We start from the raw sequence: 23579 nt of genomic DNA, 5'->3' as shown, positions 1-23579 counted from the left end.
AATTCTGGCACAAGAATCAAGAATAACAATTTGTTTCATATTACTAAAAACGCTTAGCAGAATATGGAGCTATGGGGGTGCTGAGAGAATACTTACTTAAATTAGAAACACAACACATAAAAGTACAAAATGAATGCATGTATGCTAATTAGCTGACTTTATTATTTTTTTTTTTTTGAGACGGTTTTGCTCTTGCTGCCCAGGCTGGAGTGCAATGGCGTATTCTCAGCTCACTGCAACCTCTGCCTCCTGGGTTCAAGCGATTCTTCTGCCTCAGCCTCCTGAGTAGCTGGGATTACAGGCATGTGCTACTAAGCCCGGCTAATTTTTTTATTTTTAGTAAAGACAGGGTTTCACCATGTTGGCCAGGCAGGTCTCTAACCTGAGGTCCTGACCTCAGGTGATCCACACACCTTGGCCTCCCAAAGTGTTGGGATTACAGGCATGAGCCACCACACCCAGACTGATTAGCTGACTTTATAAACAAACTGATCATTACCCTCTATCTTATAATCATATTATGAAATAATTGTTTTATTTTCCTTGCTCAGCAGAATGACATTATGCACATGGATTTCAGTTATTTTTATAGGAAAAAAACTTTAACTAATTACTAAGTCCCAGACAGAGTACAGATAAGCATAAACTATGATTGTGTTTATCAGATTTTTATCTTGTTTATATCTATGATGAGTATATTTATTATATTTATTTTTGCCCCCTATTTATTTGGCTTATTTAAAATTTAAATAAAAATGGTTTTTGTTTGGCTTTTTCTTTCACATTAAAATAGGTATTATGAGGAATACATTTTCTTCTATACAATGCTTTAGAAGTAACCATAAATTTTTGTTCTACATATAACAAAATGTACTATATAGTGCATTAATTTGTATACTACAATTTTTATTCCTAAACTCATAATTTAAAATTTAATGCTTTCTAGACTTCCTTCCTAATCCAGGCATTTAATGTTTTTACATGTCCATGTTTGAATATATTTCATTTCTGCTTTTATTTCCTGTTTTATTGCATTAAGATAATGTACAGAAATTTTAAATTAATTTATCTTGTCCATCTTTGTGACTCATCTGGACACACTTTAAAATTGTGTTTTTCCCTGTTATACTATGGAATGTATCACTAATCTTCAGTTAATCAATCTAATTATTTAACTTTACAATTTTTTAATTCTCACTTTACCTATCACATTCTAATAGTATATTTAAGTCTTTAGTTAAAATTGCATTTGTCTTGTTTACCTTTCTGTTTTCATTTTATGACACAATTATATATTTTATATTTTTAATAATTCATATTAAAGTTTTCATAGTCATTATCAGATTTATTCAGTATAGTTAGTTTCTTTAATATTTAATGTCTATTCTATTTTACCATTTCATAGTCATCCTAGTTCTCTGTTTATGCGTTCTGTCATGAAATGTACTTTATGGGACACCCAAGTTGGTATACACCTAAGTTGATTTTGTATTCTCACAGATGATCTCAGAACAGTGATTCTTAACCTAAGGGCACCCTGTTCAAGAAGGGAGTTCTGAAGGTCCTCTGAGATTATGTTAATATCTAAAACATCTAAAAGAATTCATCTGTCTATGTCAAGGTTATAAAGGCTAATTAGACTTTTGTTTGGAAGCATCTATTGGAAAATCTGGTTGCCAAAGAGTCCTGATAGCCAGGATATTCCTTGAATTAATAAAAACAGTAAAAATAAATTACTACTTAATAATTATACTTAGGCATATCAAATCTGTCAGTAGGTTTACTTAATAATAATTAGGCAGATCAAATCTTGTCAGAATCTGCATGGAGAAGGCAAGGGTCAGTAGAATCTGGAGGGAAAAGGTCTTATGGTATTTGTTAACTGGACCCAAGGTTTTTATTTATAGATTTATTTAAAATATACCTTCCAATAAATCAGTTAATTTTTTCAGATACAATCATAGTGCTGTTTTTTTAAAAGAGTTCTTATCTTTTAGAGATAAATACTAATATATATCTCTCTATATAAATATTACCATGAAATATGATATCTGAGATCTGCTTCAAAATAATCAAGTATTGGGGGGCAGAAAAGAGGTTAAAATAAAACAAAACTGGTGTAAGAAGTTGAGTGAGCTGGGCATGGTGGCTCACACCTATAATCCCAGCACTTTGGGAGGCAGAAGCAGGTGGATCACCTGAGGTCAGGAGTTTGAGACCAGCCTGGCCAATAAGGTGAAAACTCGTCTCTACTACTAAAAAAAAAAAAAAAATTAGCCAGGCATGGTGGCGGGTGCCTGTAATCTCAGCTACTCAGGAGGCTGAGGCAGGATAATCCCTTGAACCCAGGAGACAGAGGTTGCAGTGAGCCGAGATCGCACCATTGCACTCCAGCCTGGGCAACAAGAGCGAAACTCTGTCACAAAAAAAAAAAAAGAAGTTGAGTGATAGCCACACCACAGAAGTTCATTTTCCTATTCTATTTACTCTTGCATATATTTGAAAATATGATACACGAAATGTTAGTTTCTTATTTTTATTTTTTGTAGAGACAGGGTCTCACTATGTTGCACAGCTGGTCATGAATTTCTGGGCTCCAGTGATCCTCCCACCTCAACCTCCCAAGTAGCTTGGACTACAGGCATATGCCCCACACCTGGCTAATTTTATTTTATTTTTTATTCTTTGGAGAAATGGGGTCTCCCTATGTTGCCCAGGTTGGTCTCCAACTCCTGGGCTCAAGCAATTCTCCCATCTCAGCCTCCTAAAGTGCTGGGATTAAGAGCATGAGCCACTGCACCCAGCCAAATAGATTTTTAATGTATGAAACAATTAAAACTTTAAATGTTTCTTCCTATTTTCATGACTCTTTATAATCTGTCATGTTTTGAAGACATTCAAGAGGTATTAAACATTATTCTTTTATTTTCCTTAAAGTCCTGGATTGCTTTTGACATCATTATTTAATCTTAGCTTTTCCTGTGATTGCAATTACCATACATGAATATTTCCAAGTATGGTTCACTCTATAAACAACTATTTCATGAAAGGCTTGCTTGCTTTTCCAATGATTAAATACATTAAAATATCAGGACTATTTAACTACTTGAGATTTGATTGAGAAAAATGTGTATTTTAATTACACCTTCTAATTATGGCACTATGGTTCTGTCTAGCATGTTTATTTTTGCTTGCAATAGATTCAACATTTTGAAAAGTATTAATAAAATAGTTCGAACTAGTAATATATTACTTAATATAAAAGCATATTAACTCACAACATTGTCAGCCCAATCTGCTAGTACTGTTGAGATGTAGTTCACAGCATTAAGAATTGCACAGTATCGAAAGCCAAGGGAAGCTCTAGTCTCTTCTTTCATCACCTGTGTTAATCGTATCCTAAAATCATCTACTAAGTCCTTCTGTAACTCCAGGAACTGAAGCTTTCGGGAAGCTGTGGGAAGATTTTTATACCTGTCTGTGGAAAAAGTTATTAAGACATATGAAGGTTTTGGTACCATCTATGATATAGTTATAAGTTTTCCCTACTGTCCTGCTTCAGTGCTTTTGTCAAAAATCAATTGACCAGTAGTCAAGAATGGATTTATTTCTGAGCTCTCTTAAGGATATGAGTTTCAAAAGTATATACGTTTGCCAAAACTCATTGAACAATACACATAAGATCTGCACATTACACTGTATGTAAACTATACCTCAAGTTTTTAAAAAGGCAAATGAAAAAATTATATATAAAAATGACAGTTTTGGCCAGGCGTGGTGGCTCACGCCTGTAAGCCCAGCACTTTGTGAGGCCAAGGCAGGTGGATCAACTGAGGTCAGGAGTTCAAGACTAGCCTGGCCAACATTGTGACACCTCATCTCTACCAAAACTACAAAAATTAGCCGGGCAGTAGTGGCGTGTGCCTGTAATCCCAGCTACTCGGGAGTCTGAGGCAGGAGAATTGCTTGAACCTGGGAGGTGGAGGTTGCAGTGAGCCAACATGGCACCACTGCTTTCCAGCCTGGGCAACAGAGTGAGACTCCATCTAACAAAAAAAAGAAAAAGAAAAAAAAGAAAAAAAAATGACAGTTTCTTCAACAAATAAACGGCATTTTTTTAAAAAAAGAAAGAACTTCAATAAATTAAAAGATACACATTTAAGAATTTACAGGCAGTTGGCCGGGCACGGTGGCTCACACCTGTAATCTCAGCACTTTGGGAGGCCGAGGTGGGTGGATCACGAGGTCAGGAGATCAAGACCATCCTGGCTAACACAGTGAAACCCCGTCTCTACTAGAAATACAAAAAAATTCGCCGGGCACAGTGGCTCACGCCTGTAATCCCAGCACTTTGGGAGGCTGAGGCGGGTGGATCACGAGGTCAGGAGATCAAGACCATCCTGGCTAACACGGTGAAACCCCATCTCTACTAAAAATACAAAAAATTAGCCGAGTGTGGTGGCGGGTGCCTGTAGTCCCAGCTACTCGGGAGGCTGAGGCAGGAGAATGGCGTGAACCCGGGAGGCAGAGCTTGTGGTGAGCTGAGATGGCGCCACTGCACTCCAGCCTGGGCGACAGAGTGAGACTCCATCTCAAAAAAAAAAAAAAAAAAAATTAGCTGGGTATGGTAGCGGGTGCCTGTAGTTCCAGCTACTCAGGAGGCTGAGGCAGGAGAATGGTGTGAACCCAGGAGGTGGAGCTTGCAGTGAGCCGAGATTGCGCCACAGCACTCCAGCCTGGGCGAGAGAGCGAGACTCCGTCTCAAAAAAAAAAAAAAAAGACAATTTACAGGCAGGTATGGTGGCTCACGCCTGTAATCCCAGCACTTTGGGAGGCCGAGGCAGGTGGATCACCTAAGGTCAGGAGTTCGAGACCAGTCTGGGCAACATGAAACCCCATCTCTAGTAGAGCCGCCACCATGCCTGGCTAATTTTTTTGTATTTTTAGTAGAGACGGGGTTTCACTGTGTTAGCCAGGATGGTCTCGATCTCCTGACCTCGTGACCTGCCCACCTCAGCCTCCCAAAGTGCTGGGATTACAGGCGTGAGCCACCGTGCCTGGCCAACTGCCTGTAAATTTTTGTATTTTTAGTAAAAATACAAAAAAAAATTAGCCAGGCATGGTGGCAGGCATCTGTAATCCCAGCTACTCAGGAGGCTGAGGTAGGAGAATTGCTTGGACCCAGGAGGCGGAGGTTGCAGTAAGCCGAGATTGCGCCATGGCACTCCAGCCTGGGTGACAAGAGCGAAATTCTGTCTCAAAAAAAAGAATTTACAATTGACATGATGAGATGTCTGAAATTTTCTTTGAAATACTCCAGAAAAAAAAAATTGAGGAGTAAAATATAACAGAAAAGTGATAATTGCTTTAAATTTTGGCAATAGGTACCTGAGAGTTCATCATATTATCCTACTTTTGTGTATGTTTGAAAATTTTCTGAATAAAAAGTTTTTAAGAGACACATGAATTTTCCTTAATTTTTTTGTCTTAGTGTTTTTCATATTTTTCTTATAGTTAAAAATATGGAATGATGACTGGGCACGGTGGCTCACGCCTGTAATCCCAGCACTTTGGGAGGCCGAGGCAGGTGGATCACAAGGTCAGGAGTTCAAGACCAGCCTGGCTAAGATGGTGAAACCCCGTCTCTACTAAAAATTCAAAAATTAGCTGGGCGTGGCAGCAGGTGCCTATAATCCCAGCTACTTGGGAGGCGGAGGCAAAAGAATTGCTTGATCCTGGGCAGCAGAGGTTGCAGTGAGCCGAGATTGTGCCACTGCACTCCAGCCTGGGTGACAGAGTGAGACTCCGTCTCAAAAAAAAAAAAAAAAAAAGGAATTATTTACTGACTGGGCTGGAATGATACTTCTTCAGGTTACCAGACAAGCCTAAGAAACGGACAGGCTAGTGGTTGACGAAGGTGAAGAGGGCCAGGGATGGTGGCAATGAGGGTCCAGTGGCACCTGGACAACAAGCAGGCCCACAAGGGGGCAACGTGATTGGCTAAAGACCAACCAGGGCCAGAGGATGCTAGGCTACCCTCCAGCCAGAGAATCCCTGCACCGTAACAAAAGTTCCTATTACCACTCCAATCCTTAAAATTACTTCATTATTTTATTCTCTTCTGCAATCTTTGATAAATCAAGATCAAGACAATATTTAAAATATAGGCCAATCACCATTTACTGAAGACACCTAAAAAGCCCAATAGCAAGACAGTTTGGATAATAAAATTAAATTCCTATTTAATTGTTTTTGTGTAATTATTCAGGAAGTTTTCCTTCATGTATACCAATGTTTAAATCCTTAAATTATTAAAAACCCAAAAGTTAGAATATTGTGTTAGATTTCTACCAATATAGAAACTGAATTTGAAGATAACAACCATCATATAATATTAATTTGCTGAGCCACTTATTTATTGATTACTTTATTGACAGAGTCTCACTCTGTCACCAAGGCTGGACTGCAGTGGCGTGATCATGGCTCACTGCAACCTCTACCTCCCATGCTCAAACAATCCTCCCACCTCAGCCTCCCAAGTAGCTGGGACTACAGGCACACACCACCACAACTGGCTAATTTCTGTATTTTTCTGGAAGAGAGGGCATTTCACCACGTACCCCAGGCTGTTCTCGAACTCCTGGGCTCAAGCAACCTGCCCGTCTCAGCCTCTCAAAGTGCTAGGATTACAGGCATGAGCCACTGCACCCAGCCTACTGAGCTACTTTAAAAACTACCACGTGAAAACAGTACTTTTAAAACAAAGTCATATCTTAAAAGACATACTTACCAGTTATAACCAAGAGTAGAGTCATAAAAGTTTCTGCACAATCTGGAACTTTCATTTCATCCACGTCAGTGATATCCTTATATTGCGATACCCAGGCAGCTTCTGAGGAAAGCATTGAGTCCATTTTTTGAAGAGCAACTGATAAGCAGACAAAACAATTATGTCAGTTAAGTAGTTACAGTCGTTCCTAATTATTCAACTTGTAATTTTTTAGGAATGATGGCTTTTCTATAAAAAAGAGACAAACCTACAATATCCCACTGGTTGTACTAAATTTAACTTAATTAATGCTTTAAACAGGATACTTTACTCCCATCCCCAAATTTTGAAAATAGTTATGTTGACTAGATAAGCTACAGTAAAAAATATTCTATTGGCCAGGCACGGTGGCTCACACCAGTAATCCCAGCACTCCAGGAGGCCAAGGTGGGTGGATTGCTTGAGTCTAGGAGTTCACAACCAGCTTGGGCAAAACCCCAGGGAAACCCCATCTCTACAAAAAATACAAAAAGTAGCCAGGCATGGCTTGCATATACCTATAGTCCCAGCTACTGGGGTGGCTGAGGCAGGAGGATCACCTGAGCCCCAGAGGTCGAGGCTGCAGTAAGCCATGATCGGCCCACTCCACTCTAGCCTCGGTGACAAAGTGAGACCCTATCTCAAAAATAAAAAAATAAAATATTCTGACACTTTGGGAGGCCAAGGCAGGTGGATTACTTGAAGTCAGGAGTTCCAGACCAGCCTGGCCAACATGTTGTAACCCTGTCACTCCTAAAAACAGAAAAATTAGCCAGGCGTGGTAGTGCGTGCCTGTAATCCCAACTACTCGGGAGGCTGAGACAGGAGAATCGCTTGAACGCAGGGGGTGGAGGTTGCAATGAGCTGAGATCGAACTACTGCACTTTAGCCTGGACAACAGAGCAAGAGTCTGTCCCAAAATAAATAAATAAAAATAAAATAAATTATATGATAAAATCTATAAAACAAACACCCCACTGGCTTGACTATTCCACTCTAGAAATATGTAGAGTGTAATTTCAGGAAAAATGGAAGTTTCATGTGAAGTAAAGAAAAGATTATCTCTGAAGGAAACAGAAAACCCTGAAAAGGAAATTTCAAATGGCTCTAGTTCCTATTTAGAACTGGAGAAGAAAAATATCAAAAATGTATACCCACAGAAACAGACATATCTCCCTACCATCTGGCCACATCAGCACTTACATTTTCTCTCCACCGTCAACCATCTCTGAAAACAGGTTTCCTCTGATAGAATATGCATACAACTAGCAAAAGTGCCAGGATAGCCATGAACACTGTGTAGCTCCCTTTCAAACAAGAGTACTTCATCCACCAAATGACAGAAGAGATTGTCATCATATAGCAGACAAGGAATATCAGTGGCTAACTTCTCAAGAACCAGCATCATAAGGCCCCGAGAAAATTCAAGCTAAAAAAATACACAAACATGAGGTATGTAAATAAAAAGTTATCCATGCACACATACAGTTCTAAAACAGAAACACTTATGACTGAGTCTCTTACCCTTGCGTTTACCAAAGAGCCTACTTTGTCTAATATTGGCTGAATCTTCTCATCCAGAAATTCAGTATGGTTTCCAATCCACATAAGTACTTGAGCCAAGTACCATTCTGGCTAAGGAAGGAGGAAAATAGTTTGAATTCTTAAGTCATTCCAATTAGAAAGTTACAATTACATGGTTCTATTTAATTGTATATGCACAACACTTATAAAAATTAGTTGAAAATTCCTGTATGTAAGAGCACAATTTCTACTCCGAATTTTAAACTCCTGCAAGGCTTAATAATCAAATGTTTGCCAATGTACTCCCAACAAATTTCAATAATATGACTTAAGTCAATAAACTCATAAATTTACAATGCCATATATATTTAAAACCTAGCACTTCAATAATATGTAAAATGATGAGTATTACAAAGAACTGATGGCCTATATTTTTTGAAATAGCATTTGAAAATAATTTTAATATTATTTTCTTATGGTTTTTATTTTCAAAAAGTAAATCAAGAAAAAAATTGCTGGCCAGGCGTGGCGGCTCATGCCTGTAATCCCAGCACTTTGGGAGGCCGAGGTGGGTGGATCAGCTGAGGTCAGAAGTTCAAGACCAGACTGGTCAACATGGTGAAACCCCGTCTCACCTAAATATACGAAAATTAGCTGGGCGTGGTGGTGGGCACCTGTAATCCCAGCTACTCAAGAGGCTGAGGCAGGGGAATCGCTTGAACACGGGAGGCAGAGGTTGCAGTGAGCCGAGATCGCGCCATTGCGCTCCAGCCTGGGCAACAAGAGTGAAACTTCGTTCCAAAAAAAAAAAAAAAATTGCTAGTCTGCATTACAAAAACTACACGTCTTACACAGGTTTAAGAGCAGAAATAGCAAGTACATACCAGGCACAGTGGCTCACTCCTGTAATCCCAGCACTTTGGGAGGCTAAGTCAGGTGGATCACCTGAGGTCAGGAGTTCCAGACCAGCCTGACCAATATGGTGAAACCCATCTCTACTAAAATTACAAAAATTAGTCCAGTGTGGTGACATGTGCCTGTAGTCCCAGCTACTTGGGAGGCTGAGGCAGGAGAATCGCTTGAACCTGGGAGGTGGAGGTTGCAGTGAGCAGAGATTGTGCCACTGCACTCCAGCCTGGGTGACAGAGCGAGACTCCAACTCAAAAAAAAAAAGAAATACCAAGTGCTTACTATTTGCTTTGCTTTGTTTTGCAATGATAACTTAGCAATATCTGATGCCCAAGAGCGGAAATACCATTTTTCCTACAGTATATGAACACAAGTCCTCAATTATATGTATGAACAGCAGTAACAAAACAGGAATGTAGCCCTTTAGAAAAAAAACAGAAATGTGAAGAGAGTCAGATTTTAACTTAAACCAGCAAAGGTATAGAAACTCTAACATTTGTTACCAATAAAAACCAAGGACAAGAGCTGGCAAAACACACCTTGCTTAACACATTAGTCTGCCGGTTCCCTCTGAAGTGATACCTGAACCTCTTCTGAAGAGGAGTCAGCATAATCTGGATGGGCAGGATGACAGAAGGGGAGGCAGGAAGAGAGTATTTTTCTGGGAGTTGCTTTGGCTCAGTAAGTAATTCATCTCTGACATAATCAAGTCAAGGAAAAAGAATCAAAAGCATACCTAATATACACACACATATGTATGTATACACACACAATAAATTTTTCCAACAAATGTATCAGATACTCAGTAGAGTTAATTATGATGCAAATAATATGTAACCTAATTTTATATTGAATAAACATACAGTTAATTCTTTATATTGAATATACATTCAGTTAAAATGCACAAAAAGCCAGGCATGATGATAGTGAATCATGCCTGTAATCCCAGCACTTTGGGAGGCTGAAGCAGGCTAATCACTTGGGCCACTTCACAGGAATTTGAGACGTGCCTAGGCAATATGGCAAAACCCTATCTCTACAAAAAACAACAAAAATTAGCTGGGCATGGTGGCACGTGCCTGTAGTCCCAGCTACACAGGAAGAAGAGGTGGGAGAATCAACTGAGCCTGGGTGGTCAAGGCTGCAGTGAGCCATGACTGCACCACTGCACTTCAGCCTGGGTGACAAAGTGAGACCATGTCTTTTAAAAAAGCACAAAAATGAGCCAGGTGCAGTGGCTCTCACCTGTAATCCCAGCACTTTGGGAAGCTGAGGCGGGTGGATCACCTGAGGTCAGCAGTTCGAGGCCAGCCTGACCAACATGGAAAAACCCCGTCTCTACTAAAAATACAAAATTAGCTGGGCATAGTGGTGCACGCCTGTAATCCCAGCTACTCGGGAGGCTGAGGCAGGAGAATCGCTTGAACCCGGGAGGTGGAGGCTGTGGTGAGCCGAGATCATGAGATCACGCCACTTCATTCCAGCCTGGGCAACAAGAGCGAAACTCCATCTCAAAAAAAAAAAAAAAAAAAAAAAAAAAGCACAAAAATGGTATTAGAATTAATCTATAAATCTTTCCTAAAATAGTAACAAAAAAATTCAAGTATCATTTGATTAAATTCACGCTATGATACTAAAGGTTTCCTCCCAATTGCCCATTTGTTCTGTTGCCCCAAGAGACCTTTTTGTGCTATGAACTTGGATCAGTCATGTATCCCGGAACTCTTCCTTACAGCCCTCACACCTACAAGCAATTCACTTTGCAAGAGTACAGTCCACCACTCAGTGGACATTTACAGACCAAGTCCAAACACAGGATTCTTATTTGGCTTTCTTGGCCACTTCGAAAAACTTTTACTCTCTAGCCACAAACCCATTCTAGAAAAAAGAAATTTTAGTAAGTTTTCAGCTGCAACAAAGATACGAGGTTTGTAGTTTCAAAAGCTGACAAAACAGTGTCTCCAGGTAACTGTATATCTCCGGGGCACTGGCAGGTCGACTTAAGCCAACAGTTTGTGATTGAGGGGGTGCGATGAATGGCCAATGAAGCTGTGCTAAAATTTCCTCAAAATCACTGCAATGGAAAAGTAACACATACATTTCAGTACATCACCAAATGATCACCAAATACCCATCGGAAAGCAATTACCACAAAATATGGGTAAATTCCCTACCTTGTAAGCTTGTCCTTGAGAATTTTATGCCAGAATTTAACTGTGGCTCTCATGAAACCAAGAAGATGAGTACAAGATGATTCCTGAAGTTTGATGTCAAGTTCTGCCATAGACACTAGAGTGGAGGCTGCCTCCGGTACATTATTGGTCATCAGATATTGCTGAATGTTATCACTGTAAACAAAGTAAAGCAAATTTTTTTTTTCTTTTGAGACAGAGTCTCACTCTGTTGCCCAGGTTGGAGTGCAGTGGCATGATTTGGCTCAATGAAACTTCTGTGTCCCAGGTTCAAGTGATTCTCCCACCTCAGCCTCCACAGTAGCTGGGATTACAGGCATGCGCCCCCACGCCTGGCTAAATTTTTTGTATTTTTAGTAGAGACAGGGTTTCACCATGTTGGCCAAGCTGGTCTTGAACTCCTGACCTCAAGTGATCCGACCGCCTCGGCCTCCCAAAGTGCTGGGATTAGAGGCGTGAGTCACCGTGCCCAGCCGAAAGCAAATTTAAAGAACGGATTGCTCAGAATAATTTCAAATTCGGAAAAAGTGCTTCTTCTTCATGTTTTATATAAAGTTACATCCAAGCAAGAATGAAGCACCACCCTGAGGTAGCCTTTGTTTTTTAACAAAGCACCACCCTGAGGCCTTTTACCAAGGCCTCTCTGGGAGCCTAGAGTCCTCTACTTCTGCATTCTTCTAAGAGCAGCAGCCTGCAGCCTATGTTCAAGACCTCTCCCGGGACCTTTCCCTTCCTACTCCTCCTGACAGACCTGTTTTGTGTCATATTCCTTTGGGCACCACTCATTTCTGATAAATCTGCCTTTTACAAAGTCTTCAGTATCTTAATCCAAGGGAATAATGTGGTAGTATCTGGTAAAGTCAAGTATGATGGTCTTCAATTGTTACATACTTTGCCCAGCTGAACTTGATTTCCCACTTCAAAGAAATGTAATTCCAGGCGGGGCTTGGTGGCTCACCCCTGTAATCCCAGCACTCTGGGAGGCCAACATGGGTGGATCTCCGGAGGTCAGGAGTTTGAGACCAGCCTGGCCAACTTGGTGAAACGCCCCCCAGCCCCCCTTTCCCATCCCCCGTCTCTACTAAAAATATAAAAACTAGCCAGGCATGGTGGTGGGCACCTGTAATCCCAGCTACTCGGGAGGCTGAGGCAGGAGAACTGCTTGAACCAGGGAGGCGGAGGTTGCAGTGAGCCAAGATCACGCCACTGCACTCTAGCCTGGCAATAGAGTGAGACTCCGTCTCAAAGAAAAAGAGGCTAGGCGTGGTGGCCTCTTTGGGAGGCTAACATGGGTGGATCACCGGAGGTCAGGAGTTCAAGACCAGCCTGGCCAACTTGGTGAAACCCTTCCCGTCTCTACTAAAAATATAAAAACTAGCCAGGCGTGGTGGTGGGCACCTGTAATCCCAGCTACTCAGGAGGCTGAGGCAGGAGAATTGCTTGAACCCAGAAGACAGAGGTTGCAGTGAGCTGACAGGGTGCCGCTGCACTCCAGCCTCAGCAACAGAGTAAGACTCCATCTCAAAAAAAAATATATATATATATACAAATATTACAGAAGAATTTCAAATGTACAAACAGAATATGAGTACTGCCTTTTTTTTTTTTTTTTTGAGAGAGTCTCACTCTGTCACCTAGGCTGCAGTGCAGTGGTACAATCACGGCTCATTGCAATCTTAACCTCTCGGGGCTCAAGCGATCCTCCTACCTCAGCCTCCCGAGTAGCTGGGACTATGGGTGCTCACCACCAAGCCTGGCTAATTTTTTTTTTTTTAACAGAGATGGGGTTTTGCCATGTTGCCCAGACTGGTCACAGAATTCAGAGCTCAAGCGATCTGCCCACCTCAGCCTCTCAAAGTGCTAGGACTACGGCATGAGCCACCATGCCCGGCAGGAGTACTGCTTTTAAGGAAGGAATGAAATAGATTTCCTCACAACACTAAAGCATGAATGACATTTACAACATAGGAAAAGCTAGAGAAACAAGGTTCACTCAGAGTGATAGTGCTATACTATAGTATCTAAGAAACAGAGCTAATATAAGGATGCTAATTCTAGCAAGAAGAAACTACTTGAAAAAAAGACAATGTACATCAGAATAAAAATAGGCCATTATAAAAAAATTTAGAGATGAAGAAAATCCCAGAAGCTCTAAAGGAAAGCTAGAAATGGAGAGATTATCATAAAAGACCTCAGGGAAATAACACATTATTAAAGACAGAAAAATAACCGTGCTCTACCTGCTTATGAATTTGATCCCTATTTCTAATATAAATCCCTCGGCATATTTCCCTTATAAACAATTCAGATATCTGAAAAGTTTATCAAGGCCAGGTGCAGTGGCTCACACCTGTAATCCCAGCACTTTGGGAGGCCAAGGCAGGCAGATGACTTGAGGTCAGGAGTTCAAGACCAGCCTAGCCAACATAGTGAAACCCTATCTCTACTAAAAATACAAAAATTAGCTGGGGGTGGTGGCATACACCTGTAGTCCTAGCTACTCGGGAGGACAAGGCAGGAGAATCGCTTGAACCCGGGAGGTGGAGGTTGCAGTGAGCTGAGATTGTGCCACTGCACTCCAGCCTGGGCAACAGAGGAAGATTCCAACTCAAAAAAAAATAAAAAGAAAATTAAAATAAATAAAATAAATGTTAAAAAAAAGAAGAAAAAAGAAAAGGTTATCAATAACCATGGACCTAATTTAGTTAATCTATTACTTTGGCTACTACAAGAGTGAGGCTTTCAAATAACGTATTTTACTTAATAAAGTTATTAACATTGCCCCTTACTGATATTTCCTTTCTGAGGGACAAGGAGAAATGCAGTAAAATAAAGCAAGGTTTAAAATTCCTTCACTGCAAATAATTTATCTAAACAAGAATGAGATGTTCTAAACCACTTTATATGTAAAACTCCTCATACATGCAAAACAAAGTTTTTTGTTTTTTTGTGTTTTTTTTTTTGAGACGGAGTTTCGCTCTTGCTGCCTAGGCTGCAGTGCAATGGCACAACCTCAGCTCACTGCAACCTCTGCCTCCCGAGTCCAAGCAATTCCCCTGCCTCAGCCTCCCGAGTAGCTGGGATTACAGGCACGCGCCACCATGCCTGGCTAATTTCTTTTTTTTTTGTATTTTTAGTAGAGACGGGGTTTCACCATGTTGGTCAGGCTGGTCTCAAACTCCTGACCTCGTGATCTGCCCGCCTCAGCCTCCCAAAGTGCTGGGATTACAGGTGTGAGCCACTGCACCTGGCCTAAAAACAAAGATTTCTATATTATATTGATATGTAAAATTCTTTAAAATTTTGGGAAATATATGCAAGAAAAAGAAATACATAAAACATATCCATAACAAAAGTAATATCAGGTTTATTAACTATGATACATTTGAAACAGGACATTAAGACTCCCGGAAGACTTTTCTCCCTCAGGTTTTCCAGGCAAAATTAATGGTTGCTGACAGCTCTGCAGCAAGTACTAGTTAAAACAATGCAAGGATACGGGGGACCTTATCATCTACTAATCTAGGTGGAAATGTTACTTTGGGTTGTTTGAAAGGCAAAGCTAGATACAATTAACTACCAGTGATAGGTATTCAACTCAAAAAGAACTACGGTCAAGCCTTACTTCCTTTTTTGTTTTTCCTACCCAGAGGTAGCAGAACTCTTATTCATCCAAGAATACTGTGTAGCTCTTATGATTCCCACTGAAAAATATTCAAATTATAAAAAAGCAATCCATTTCATTAACTGACCAGTTCTAAAAATTAAATAAGAATAACTATTACCAAACTTTGTGTTTTATTAATTTGGCATTACAAAGAATAGTTTTTATCATGTGTTCATAATCCAACTGTAAGACTTAAAAGTTTGGCCGGACGCGGTAGCTCATGCCTGTAATCCCAGCACTTCCAGAGGCCGAGGCTGGCGGACAGTGAGGTCAAGAGATCGAGACCATCCTGGCTAACATGGTGAAACCCCGTCTCTACTAAAAATACCAAAAAAAAAATTAGCCAGGCATGGTGGCGGGCGCCTGTAGTCCCAGCTACTCGGGAGGCTGAGGCAGGAGAATGGCGTGAACCCGGGAGGTGGAGCTTGCAGTGAGCCGAGATGGCACCACTGCACTCCAGCTGGGCGACAGAGCGAGACTCCATCTCAAAAAAAAAAAAAAAGACTTAAAAGTTTAACGTACTTACATTACCTTCTTTCAAATGCTAATTAAGCTCCCTGAAAAGCTTATGTTCACTCACAATAAAGGAAAAGAATCATTATCATAATGCTATTTTCACAACAACTGGTAAAATTATATTATTATAATCTTTAATTAACTCAAGTATTTAATGGCACACATATACTCTCTAAGACAGAAGGCTCAAAGGAAAATAGTAATTGTGAGAACAAAGAGGCCCATTTTACCTTAGTTCTTCAATTTGTGAAATCCATTTAAGGTAAGCAAGATGACGTTCGATCTCTTCAATCTGGCTAATCATGGCTCCAAGATCGTCCATCCAAGGTTGCGCAGTCAGCAAATGGCTGTTAATGGCGCTGAAGAGATGAGTTTCCTGCTCCAGAAACTGATTAAGAAATTGCTTTGATTCTTCTGCATTTTTTAAGGCACTTCGAATTCTTTTAGGAATTTCTGATGAAATTGTAAGTACCTGACCATAATTTTAAAAAAGAAAGAAAGAACAGCAGCAATCAGATAAAATTTTCATAATTTTTTTTTTGAGAGGGGATCTCACGCTGTTGCCCAGGCTGGAGTGCAGTGGTACCATCATAGCTCACTGCAGCCTGGACTTCCTGGGCTCAACCAATCCTCCCACCTCAACCTCCCCAGTAGTTGGGACTACACATATGCACCACTACACCTGGCTTTTCTTTTTTTTTTTCTTTAAATAGAAACAAGGTCTCACTATGTTGCCCAGGCTGTATGTAACCTTTTTTATTAGTTCGTTCCCTTCAAAATACACATTTTTTGTAACAGAACTGAAAATCATCCATCAAAACCTTCAAAAAAAGGTTTGATTTCTTCATCCTGTACTAATCAATCCAAACATAACATGCTGTTTTATATACACACAAATAGCAGGAAGAAGTATGCCTTTGTGTTGAAAACAATAAGTGAAACAAAAAAATAAAAATAAAATAAAAAATATATGCATACATACATATACACATACATGTAGAGAAAGGGACTTAACTCACTGGCTCCAGTAAGCATCTAGAGGTCTGCCTCCATAGGCTCAGCAGAGGATCCAGCTAGAGAAAACTTATTTTATTTTTTTGAGACAGAGTTTCGTTCTGTCACCCAGGCTGGAGTGCAGTGGCGTGATCTCAGCTCACTGCAACCTCCACCTCCCGGGGTCAAGTGATTCTCCTGCCTCAGCCTCCTAAATAGCAGGAATTATAGGCACGTGCCATCACGCTCGGCTAATTTTTGTATTTTTAGTAGAGACGGGGTTTCACCACGTTGGTCAGGCTGATCTCGAACTCCTGACCTCATGATCCGCCCACCCCAGCCTCCCAGAGTGCTGGGATTACAGGCATGAGCCACCGTGCCAGGCCGAGAAAACTTATTAATACATGCTCTACCTGCTAAATATTTTCCTTCAAAGCAAAGGGAGGGCCGGGCACGGTGGCTCACACCTGTAATCCCAGCAGTTTGGGAGGCCAAGACAGGCGGATCATTTGAGGTCAGGAGTTCGAGACCAGCCTGGCCAACATGATGAAACCCCATCTCTACTAAAAATACAAAAACTAGCCAGGTGTGGTGGCACACACCTTGTAATCCCAGCTCTAGAGAGGCCAAGGCAAGAATCACTTGAACCGGGAGGAGGTTGCAGTGAGCTGAGACTGCACCACCACACTCCATCCAGCCTGGGTGACAGAGCAAGACTCCTCAAAGAAGAAAAAAAAAATGCAAGCTGGGTGCGGTGACTCACACCTGTAATCCCAGCACTTTCGGAGGCCAAGGTGGGTGGATCACAAGGTCAGGAGTTCAAGACCAGCCTGGCCAAGATGGCAAAATCTTGTCTCTACTAAAAAATACAAAAAAATTAGCTGAGCATGGTGGCACACACCTGTAATCCCAGCACTTTGGGAGGCTGAGGCAGAGAATTTCTTAAACCCGGGAGGCAGAGGTTGCAGTGGGCCGAGACTGCGCCACTGCCATCTAGCCTGGGTGACAGAGCGAGACTCCATATCAAAAAAAAAAAAAAAAAAAGGAAACAACGATCTCATTCTAACAGGCTGAGCATCTATATTTTGCCAACATACCCCAGGTGATTCTGAATTAAGGCCAGGCTAAGAAGCACTGACTTGATGAGATGATATCCAGGCAATGCCTTTAGAAACGGCATTTAGTGGCCAGGTGCAGTGGCTCACGCCTGTAATCCCAGTACTTTGGGAGGCCAAGGAGGGCAGGTCACTGGAGGTCAGGAGTTCGAGACCAGCCTAGCCAACATGGTGAAACCCTGTCTCTACTAAAAATACAAAAATTCAGCCGGGCACAGTGTCTCATGCCTGTAATCCTAGCACTTTGGGAGGCAGAAGCTGGTGGATCACTTGAGGTAAGGAGTTTGAGACCACCCTTGCCAACATGGTGAAACCCCGTCTCTAATAAAAATACAAAAACTAGCCGGGTGTGGTAGTATGAGCCTGTAATCCCAGCTACTGAAGAGGCTGAGGCAGGAGAATTGGTGAAACCAGGAGGCGGAGGTTACAGTGAGCTGAGATCGCTCCACTGCACTCCAGCCTGGGCGACAGAGTGAGACTCTGTCTCAAAAAATAAAATAAAATAAATACAAATAAAAAAATGAGCTGAGGATGGTGGCGCATGCCTGTAATCCCAGCTATTCAGGAGGCTGAGGCAGGAGAATCACTTGAAACCCGGAAGGCAGAGGTAGCAGTGAGCTGAGATCACACCACCACGCTCCAGCCTGGGCGACAGAGAAAGACTCCATCTCAAAAAAAAGAAAATGGCATTTATTAAATGAATTTTTCTTATAGTATGTGGGAAAACATATACAAATATTAGTCATCAGCAAAATACAAAGAACATTATAGAATAATTTCAATCAACAGTGATTAGATACTTATTCTGTACCAGGCACTGCGCTAGAAATATGCAGATAAACAAGACACAGCATCCGTCCTTCAGGTCACTTTGGTATATAAGAGTGTTGTAAGCAAATAATTTCAACAGTGGGATTAATGCAATAAAATAGGCTATATTTAATGAATGGACACATTAATCACCTAAAGATCTTGTTATAATACAGATTCTGATACAGTAAGTCTGAGGTAAGACTGAGATTCTGCATTTCTACAAAGCTCCCAATCTGCCTAAACAAACATGGTATCAGCAAGAGTGGGAAAGATGGGCCGGGAGCAGTGACTCACGCCTGTAATCCCAGCACTTTGGAAGGCCAAGATCCACTTTCGGGCAGATCACCTGAGGTTGGGAGTTTGAGACCAACCTGACCAACATGGAGAAACCCCATCTCTACTAAAAATACAAAATTAGCCGAGCGTGGTGGCACATGCCTATAATCCCAGCTACTTGGGAGCCTGAGGCGGGAGAATCACTCGAACCCGGGAGGTGGAGGTTGCAGTGAGCCAAGATTGTGCCATTGTACTCCAGCCTGGGCAACAAGAGTGAAACTCCAACTCAAAAAAAAAAAAAAGAGTGGGAAAGATGGGATGGATACCAGAGATGTTGAGGCTGAACTCAGATGTCTTGGTGATGGGATAGAGGATGAGAGGATGATAAGAAGGAATCTAGGACTCCTAGGCTTCAGGTCTGGGTGACAGGCAAATAGTGGTGCCATTATCTAACCAAGACAGACAAGCCTCTAAAAAATGGATCAGTATAGTTTTGGACATGCTGAATTTAAGGTTCAATAAGGAACATTAGGGAAACAAACCTGATTACAGTGGGTAAAAGATGAATGACAAAAAGTAGAGATAGATAACAAAGGTTACTTTCTGAAGCCTGACAATCAAAGGAAAGAACTAATACCTGCTAAAAGATCAAGGGTTTTTTTGTTTCTTTGTTAAGGTTTTATGGAAAAGACCTGTCTATGTGCACATGCTGAAGGGATAGGACTGGTTGACGAACACAGGGTAAAATTATAAGAGTGACACAAGTTTACTGAGGTGGCAGAGAGAACCTGGGGTATAAGATCTGCCTTCGACTGATCCTTTGCTTAATGAAGAGGTTAAAAATGACTGCACATAAATTTGTGGATTGTGGGATAGACTATTCAACAGACTGAATTCAATGCTACTAAATTCATGCTAGGCTTCTATTTTTTTCTGCTAGGGAAAAGGAAAGGGCAGAATGGACAGGTTGGGTAGATGTCTCAAACAGAATCTGAAAGAACAGTTGAGGGGAGTAGCAGAGGAGCTGACGTTCCCATGGAAGGACTGCTGGTGGGGCTGAAGACTCAGCCAGGGTGGCAGACCACACACATAGATTGGCATCAATCTACTCAGCTGCATGACTTCCTCCAACTGGGCCCACAACAACCTGCCTGCAGGAGTGAAAAGGCAGACAAAGCCAGGCTAAACTTGAAGACTAGCAGTAGTTGTGGTGGGAAGACAGGAAGGTGTGGAGGCCTAAGGTAATGGGGACAGGAGAACATAAGATGACCAAAAACCTGGAAATAACCCACATAGAATTTACTTAACCTAATTTAGTAGCTATATGATAAAAATGTTTTATCTTGGCCGGGTGTGGTGGCTCATGCCTGTAACCCTAGCATTTTGGGAGGCCAAGGCAGGCGGATCACGAGGTCAAGGAATCGAAACCATCTTAGCCCAAATGGTGAAACCCTGTCTCTACTAAAAATACCAAAATTAGCTGGGCGTGGTGTCGCGTGCCTGTAGTCCCAGCTACTCGGGAGGCTGAGGCAGGAGAATCACTTGAACCCAGGAGGCAGAGGTTGCAGTGAGCCGAGATCACGCCATTGCACTCCAGTCTGGGCGACAGAGTCAGACTCCGTCTCAAAAAAAAAGAAAAAAATGTTTTATCTTTGACAAACACACCATTGCCAAGTAGAGGGGCCTACTTATTTTTTTGTTTAAGCTTATACTCATTGGGTTTTTAAAAAATTATTTTAAGTGATATGTTCATTGTAAAAGAAAAAAAACCCTATAAATACATAGAAATATATATTTTTGAGACAGAGTGTCACTTTTGTTGCCCCGGCTGGAGTGCGATGGCATGATCTCAGCTCACAGCAAACTCCACCTCCTGGGTTCAAGCGATTCTCCTGCCTCAGCCTCCCGAGTAGCTGGGATTACAGGTGCCCGCCACCACACCTGGCTAATTTTTTTTGTTGTATTTTTAGTAGAGTCGGGATTTCACCATGTGGGTCAGGCTGGTCTCAAACTCCTAACCTCAGGTGATCCACCTGCCTTGGCCTCCCAAAGTGCTGGGATTACAGGTGTGAGCCACCGTGCCAGGCCTAAAAATATTTTTTAAATACATCACTTGTCAACCAACCACACAGAAATAACCGTTACATTATACTTCTTTTCACTTTATACTTCTCCCTATGGGTACATTTATTAAAATCTGAAATGTGGCCGGGTATAGCAGCTCACATCTGTAATCCCAGAACTATGGGAGGCCAAGGCAGGTGGATCACCTGCGGTCAGGAGTTCAAGACCAGCCTTGCCAACATGAAGAAACCCCATCTCTACCTAAAATACAAAATTAGCTGGGCAGGGTGACACATGCCTGTAATCCCAGCTACATGGGAGGCTAAGGCAGGAGAATTGCTTGAACCTGGGAGGCGGAGGTTGCAGTGAGCCAAGATGGCGCCATTGTACTCCAACCTGGGCAACAAGAGCAAAACTCCGTCTCAAAAAAAAAAAAAAAAAAAATTGAAATGATGGTGTTTACACCATGGTATATATTTTTGTAGGCCATGACATTATTTGCTTGTAAAAGCAATTTAAAAGTCACTGTATGTTCACTAGAAACAGATTGAAAGGAAAAAAAAAGTCACTCTATGAAAATCTATGTAAAATGTTAGGTCTCACTATGTTTTCAAGACAAACCATATCAGTGGGAACTTTGTCTTTTACCTAATTTGTAAAATAGGTAATACAATGTACGTTCTTAAATCCTCTTAAAAAGTTTACAATAGACTATTTGTTACGTTCTATATCTTTAAAATTCTATATATAATAGATTATGTTTATATTATATTGTTAAAAGTATACCACTGATAATTATTTCAGTGAGTTTCAATACTTACCTGTTCTTCTAACTGCATTTTACTTACTGTCCTCTGTTCTATGAGTTTATCAAGTTTCTTTAAAGATTTAAGGTCATTTCCAACTTCCTTTTCTATGAATGCAGACACATAAGAAGGGAGATCACCATTATCTGTACCTTCACTGACTTGTTTACTTCCAATAAGAACTGTAACATTTATGTCACCTACAACAAAAGAATAACAATTACTCAACGCCACTAAGTACTATGGAGTTAAAGAAAATATAAAACATGTAAAAGCAGTTTATCTGCCTTCAAAAGTTAATAATTTTGCCAGGCACGGTGGCTCACACCTGTGATCCCAGCACTTTGGGAGGCTGAGGCAGGTGCATCACCTGAGGCCAGGAGTTTAAGACTAGCCTGGCAAACATGGCGAAATCCCGTCTCTACTAAAAATACAAAAATTAGCCAGGCATGGCGGCACAGGCCTGTAGTCCCAGCTATTCGGGAGGCTGAGGCACGAGAATCCCTTGAACCTAAGAGGCAGAGGTTGCAGTGAGCCAAGATCACACCACTGCACTCCAGCCTGGGCGACAGAGACAGACTCTGTATCAAAAAACAAAACCAAAACAAAGCGCCACTGCACTCCAGCCTGGGTGACAGAGACTCTGTATCAAAAAACAAAACCAAAACAAAACAAAGTTAATAATTTAAAGAACAACACACAGACAAATGCCCAGAAGAATAGCTCTAAAGCACTCTATCAACCAACTACTGCAAAATGCTTAAGAGCTGAGGGAAGTATTAAAGGAAAAATTCCGAAAGTGTGATCCAGTAACCACAGGTTTCAATAGACAAGGAATAATACCTTTTCAAAATGTGTAAGGAACCAGTAGTATGGTCTAGAGCAACACCAAAAGAAGACTCTTGTTTTAAAGTGTTTTTAAAAAGACCGGGCGCAGTGGCTCACACCTGTAATCCCAGCACTGTGGGAGGCCAAGGCAGGAGGATCACTTGAGCCCAGAAGTTCTAGACCAGCCTGGGCAACAAAGCAAGACTTCACCTAACAAAATTAGCCAGGAATGGTGGAACACACCTGTAGTCTCAGGTGGGCTGAGGTGGGAGGATTGCTTGAGCAGCCTGGGAGATGGAGGCTGCAGTGAGCCATGATCTCACTACTACATTCCAGCCTGGACAGCAGAGCAAGACCTCATCTCTTAAAAACAAACAAACAAACAAACAAAAAAGTAAAAAAGGTTTGGCTGGGCGAGGTGGCTCAGACCTGTAATCTCAGCACTTTGGGAGGTTGAGGCAGGCAGACCACAAGGTCAGGAGTTCGAGACCAGCCTGGCCAATATGGTGAAAACCTGTCTCTACTAAAAATACAAAAATTAGCTGGGCATGGCGGTGCACGCTTATAGTCCCAGCTACTCGGGAGGCTGAGGCAGAAGAATCGCTTGAACCCGGGAGGCGGAGGTTGCAGTGAGCTGAGATCATGCCACTGCACTCCAGCCTGGGCAACAGAGTGAGACTCTGCCTCAAAAAAAAAAAAAAGGTTTTTAAGCTTCAAATGTCATCGATGTCATTGTACAAAGATATCTTTGTCAGAAACAGAAAAAAGAAAATATGAGAGAACAAATTACTAGGAAAAAATCAAAATGACAAATGCAACCACTAAATAGTATAAAGTGAGATTCTTTCCATGGCAAATAAACTACCTGTTTTGTGACATTTAATAAGTCCAATACACATTAGGCTTATTAATATTAATATCTAAATAATGATATGCCTAAGTGCAAAATGTAAATGTCAGATATTGGTCAACTATTTATGTAAAGATTAACAGAATATATACCAATGTTTTATACAGAGTATGTTCCTGTCTCCACCCCTACACCCCAACAAACAAAATTTCCTTTGT

General features: G+C 41.3%; 1 protein-coding gene across 1 annotated transcript in view; it reads right to left on the bottom strand.

Moving 5' to 3' along the window:
* The window catches only part of RINT1 (RAD50 interactor 1), a 35517-nt gene that overhangs the window by 9251 nt on the left and 2687 nt on the right, over positions 1–23579 (bottom strand). Inside the window, 9 exon segments of the mRNA XM_003811188.6 lie at positions 3279–3478; positions 6791–6928; positions 8012–8237; positions 8333–8443; positions 9781–9937; positions 11166–11315; positions 11416–11589; positions 15847–16088; positions 21699–21883. Of these exon segments, the coding sequence (XP_003811236.4) occupies positions 3279–3478; positions 6791–6928; positions 8012–8237; positions 8333–8443; positions 9781–9937; positions 11166–11315; positions 11416–11589; positions 15847–16088; positions 21699–21883 (1583 nt within the window).

This window comes from Pan paniscus, chromosome 6, assembly GCF_029289425.2.
Source record: "Pan paniscus chromosome 6, NHGRI_mPanPan1-v2.0_pri, whole genome shotgun sequence".
NCBI classification, from domain to species: Eukaryota; Metazoa; Chordata; class Mammalia; order Primates; family Hominidae; genus Pan; species Pan paniscus.
Note: the sequence above shows the minus strand (reverse complement) of the source record. Positions and strands in the feature narration are given on the sequence as shown.